Source organism: Agrilus planipennis, unplaced genomic scaffold, assembly GCF_000699045.2.
Source record: "Agrilus planipennis isolate EAB-ADULT unplaced genomic scaffold, Apla_2.0 scaffold10, whole genome shotgun sequence".
NCBI lineage: Eukaryota > Metazoa > Arthropoda > Insecta > Coleoptera > Buprestidae > Agrilus > Agrilus planipennis.
In genome coordinates, this window is record NW_020442465.1 from 2,540,357 (window position 1) to 2,544,775 (window position 4,419).

The 4,419-nt window shown below is 33.6% G+C and overlaps 1 protein-coding gene across 1 annotated transcript; it reads right to left on the reverse strand.

Annotated features, from left to right (window-relative positions):
- Positions 1–1,379: 1,379 nt before the first annotated feature.
- LOC112906604 (protein atonal-like) lies at positions 1,380–4,131 on the reverse strand. The gene is made up of 2 exons (XM_025981019.1): positions 4,127–4,131; positions 1,380–1,834 (listed from the first exon to the last, which is right to left on the reverse strand). The coding sequence occupies exons 1-2, from the start codon at positions 4,129–4,131 to the stop codon at positions 1,441–1,443; spliced, it is 399 nt and encodes a 132-aa protein (XP_025836804.1). The 3' UTR covers positions 1,380–1,440.
- Positions 4,132–4,419: the final 288 nt, after the last annotated feature.

The following is a 4,419-nucleotide window of genomic DNA, read 5'->3' on the forward strand; positions in this document are numbered from 1 at the left end:
CATTTCGGAATTTTAAATTTTTTTTTTTTTGGAACGGATTTCCAGTAATTTTTCATAATTATCAACGATGTTGAAGAAAAAATAAAACTATAAAAGAGTCAAAAGAATAATTCAAACAAAAAGACTATTACTTCGATATTTTTGAATTATTTCGAATAATTTGCATAGCCCTAGTTTACATATTTAATTAATTATTTATTTATCTGTAAATCTTACCGATGTAATGTCAAGTTTCTGAGTTAGTGGACAGTACCAATTCAATCTGGTTCCGTTTTGGCCTTCAGCAACGTCATAGGGACTAGATAAGGAACTTTGTGAAATAATTCCTGATTCTTGGAGAACTCCAAAGTTTCCGAAGTATTGCTTGGCTACATTCATATTGGTTCATATTTAGGTGCATGAAACATATCTGAAAGTAAAGAATTTTAAATTATGTAGTTAGTACCCGTCGATTGATTAAAATTATACAAATAAATAACAATCAAAATTTTGTTAACAATTTTTATTTGAAGACTCCACATAATACTAGTAATTCCGAAATAAATGTCAAGCTTTAAATAGAATTGGTTGGACTTTTTTTTTGTTTTATTTTGTACAATTTACCAAATTTTACAATAATTGCACCCTTGATAGTTTATTGTTAATTATAATTATAGACGAAGGGGTATTTACTTATCTTTTTTAATAACTGTATGTTTTTTAAATCTAAAAAGTCGAAATTTTTAATATAAATATTGAAACTACATCGAAATTAATGTGATTTTTGAATTTAACATACACGAATTAGTTAGAATTGAGTTTGATATGATTAAAATTGAAGATAATGTGTGATCAACTTTGACTTCCCTTGACGGAAACACTGGCAGAGAGGCCCTCTTTATTTATTTTTGACATAATCCTAAAGACACAGATCGAAGGGTAAGGATTGATCGCAAAAATAAACTAAAATTTGAGGGCGAGAAAATGGGAAATTTTGTTCGTAGTACACTCAGTTTGCTGTTAAAATACAGTGTAAACTCTCTATAACGTTACTCGATTTAACGACAAACTCCTTAAAACGTCGAAATTGCTTGACTGGTTGGTTTACATTGTTTTCTATACAATATTACACTCTATATAGCGTCACACTCACTCTATTTAACGACAACAATGCGGCATTATAAATCATTAAGCAGTACTTTCTAAGTGTACGTTGTTAAAGAAGACGATCCTGTCCCTCCACCAAGCATCGAACAAGCACTTGATGCAGCGAAACTATTAAAAAAATACTTTTTATATAATCAAATTGATCCAGCGGTAGGTATCATGTCGAGTAAAATATGCAAGTAGGTACTTATAATGCAAAATAAATTTCAGAATAAAATCTTACAACTTCTTATCTAATAAGTGTAATAAGGACGATAGGACCAACAAAGTAATAACACTAGAAAAACGTCCGAGTCATCTATTTAAATCATCCATTTGTAAGAGTTCCCTTAATGCGATTATGTAAGTTTGGGCCATCTGTAGCGTTTCAAATTTACTTAATTTGTGGTCCGCGTCCAGACTAGGAATGACTTGACGTAAGCGATCAAAGGCCTCGTTAAGGCCATTCATTCTCCTTCTTTCTCTAGCGTTGGCCGCTAGACGACGCTTACGGACGACCGACGGAGACGGAGGACGATCTCTAACGGGTCCTTTTCGTTTTCCGCGGTTTGTCCTGCGGCTTCCGATTTGTCGATTGTTGTTGTTGTTTGTCGACGTGTCGTCACTTAGATTGTTATTGTCCACGTCTCTTATGACCGTCGGTTTTAAACACAAGTCATCGAAACTGTGACACGTGNTACAAAATGCTCTCGTATGGCCACACCGTTAGAGAAGCAGGTTGTTGGTGTATTATGTATTTACCGCTAATACACTGTGAACAGTCTTTATTTTCATTTATTTATTTATTTATTAGAATCATCGTCTATTCTGTACCAGGAGACTCTCTACCGTCTTTCTTCTTTTAATCATGTCCAAAGAAATGTCAGCAAAAGTAAATAGTAACGTTTACTTATATTTTGTCGTGTATTTTGTTTCAACTAGTATTTATGCAAACTGACGAACCGCGAAGTTTGTGTCACTTCGACGTCGTGAAGAAGCGCAAAAATGGTGGCGACCGATCATGCCATTGAAATTTTTTTTTACCGCAAGTCGATAGACGAGTGCTCTCGAATCGGAATCGTCACGTGTCAAGAAAACTACTTCAACTGCAACCGATTTGTTTGATTAGCAGTTGTAATAAGCCGTGTTTGAATTTCAAAGACAATTTGATTATATAATAGGAGAGAAGATGTTCGTCAGAGCAAATACTTGACGCGTGTCTAGCACATATTCATGTCGAATATCTAACGCTACAATCGCAACGTGCGGTACTTTAAAAATTATCTCACGAAGCAGGATACCTGTATAATACGTAGACTAAATCACAGTGAGGATAATAGGTAGAACTAATAGTGGCCGAAAACATCCAGGATTAGGAACTAATCATGGCCGAAAAGGTTGGTCGAGAAAGTTTAGGATTAGGAACTAATAGTGGCCGAAAAAGTCTAGGAATAAGAACTAATAGTGGCCTAAAAGATTTAGGATTAAGAACTAGTAGTGACCGAAAAGTCTAGAATTATGAACTAATAGTGGTCAAATAGATCAAAGATGAAGATCTAATAGTGGCCGAAATAGTCTAGGATTAAGAACTAACAGTGGCCAAATATATGCAGGATTAGGAACTAATAGTGACCGAAAAGGTCTAGGATTAAGAACTATTAGTGCGCAAAAGAGATACAGGATTAGGAACTAGTAATGACCGAAAAGTCTAGAAGTAAGTACTAATAGTGGTCGAAACGATCCAGTATTAGGAACTACTAGTGGTCGAAAAGGTCTAGGTTTAAGAGCTGATAGTACCCGAAAAGGTCTAGGATTAAGAACTAATAGTAGTCAAATAGATCTAAGATTAAGATCTGCTAGTGGCCAAAAAAGTCTAGGATTAGCAACTAATAGTGTCCGAAAAGATCCAGGATTAGAGACTAATACAGGCCGACAGTTTCTCGGATTAAGAACTAATAGTGGCCAAATAGATACAGGATTAGGAACTAGTAATGGCCGAAAAGTCTAGAAATAACTACTAATAGTGGTCGAAAAGATCCAGTATTAGGAACTAATAGTGGTCGAAAAGGTCTAGGTTTAAGAGCTGATAGTACCCGAAAAGGTCTAGGATTAAGAACTAATAGTAGTCAAATAGATCTAAGATTAAGATCTGCTAGTGGCCAAAAAAGTCTAGGATTAGCAACTAATAGTGTCCGAAAAGATCCAGGATTAGTAATTAGGATCTAGTTTCTCGGATTAAGAACTAATAGTGGCCAAATAGATACAGGATTAGAAACTAATAGTGGCCGAAAAGTCTAGAATTAGGAACTAATGGTGGCCGAAAAGGTATAGAAGTAAGAATTAATAGTACCCAAAAAGCCCAGGATTAGGAGTTAATAATGACCTAAAAGGTCTAGGAGTAAGAACAAATAGTAGCCAAAAGATCTAGGACAAGGAATCCAAGGAAATTTTGTTGGTTATTTTCCATCAGATTCCAGTAACTTTAAGTAATGTTATTGGAATTATGGTGAAATATGTTAATATTTATCTTAAAAAAGATAGAGGGGGCCTAAATATGGTACAAGCGACATTCGGATTTGACGGTTTTACCAATAAAAAAGTTGTTATGTAAATTGCATAGAAAATGTAATCCACTTTGTTTCTTTGATATTGAATGTATAACCTGGTAGGTTTTATAACAGAAATATAAATGTGAAAAGAGAAATAGGCTTAGTGTAAGGTCCATTGGGGTTGTCGGCTTTTAGTTAAGATTTGAACTGGCACCAAATTTAATGCAAAGTTTTAATAAAATCAATCAATTGTATTTAACACAATAAATATAAATCCTGAATTGAATGGAAAAAAAAAATAAAATACAGACAATGAAATATAATTTTAGTGTGATTGTCACCTGGTCATTTGTATTTGAAAATTATGGTAGTTTTAGTTTTAATCCTTAATAATTGTATGATACAACGAAAAATTATTGTTAGTAAATAAAAAATATTTAATAATGACTTACCTCATAATTTAAAAAATCATCACTTAAACTTTCAACTTAAAATAATTCACAAAAAATATCATCCATTATTTCGTTCCGCATTATATCTTCACTAAACTATTTTGATGCAAAAGAATATAACAAATATCCCGTTTTCTTATTTTAATTAGTCCATATCGGTTAGGTTAATTAGGCACAATTTTAGTCACATTTTTAAAAACAAAAACTCCGCGCGATGCGATTGTCCTGCGGACGATCAGGGTAGTCTATTGGTTCGAGATTAAGGGTTAGAACGATGACCCTCCACTTAGGCT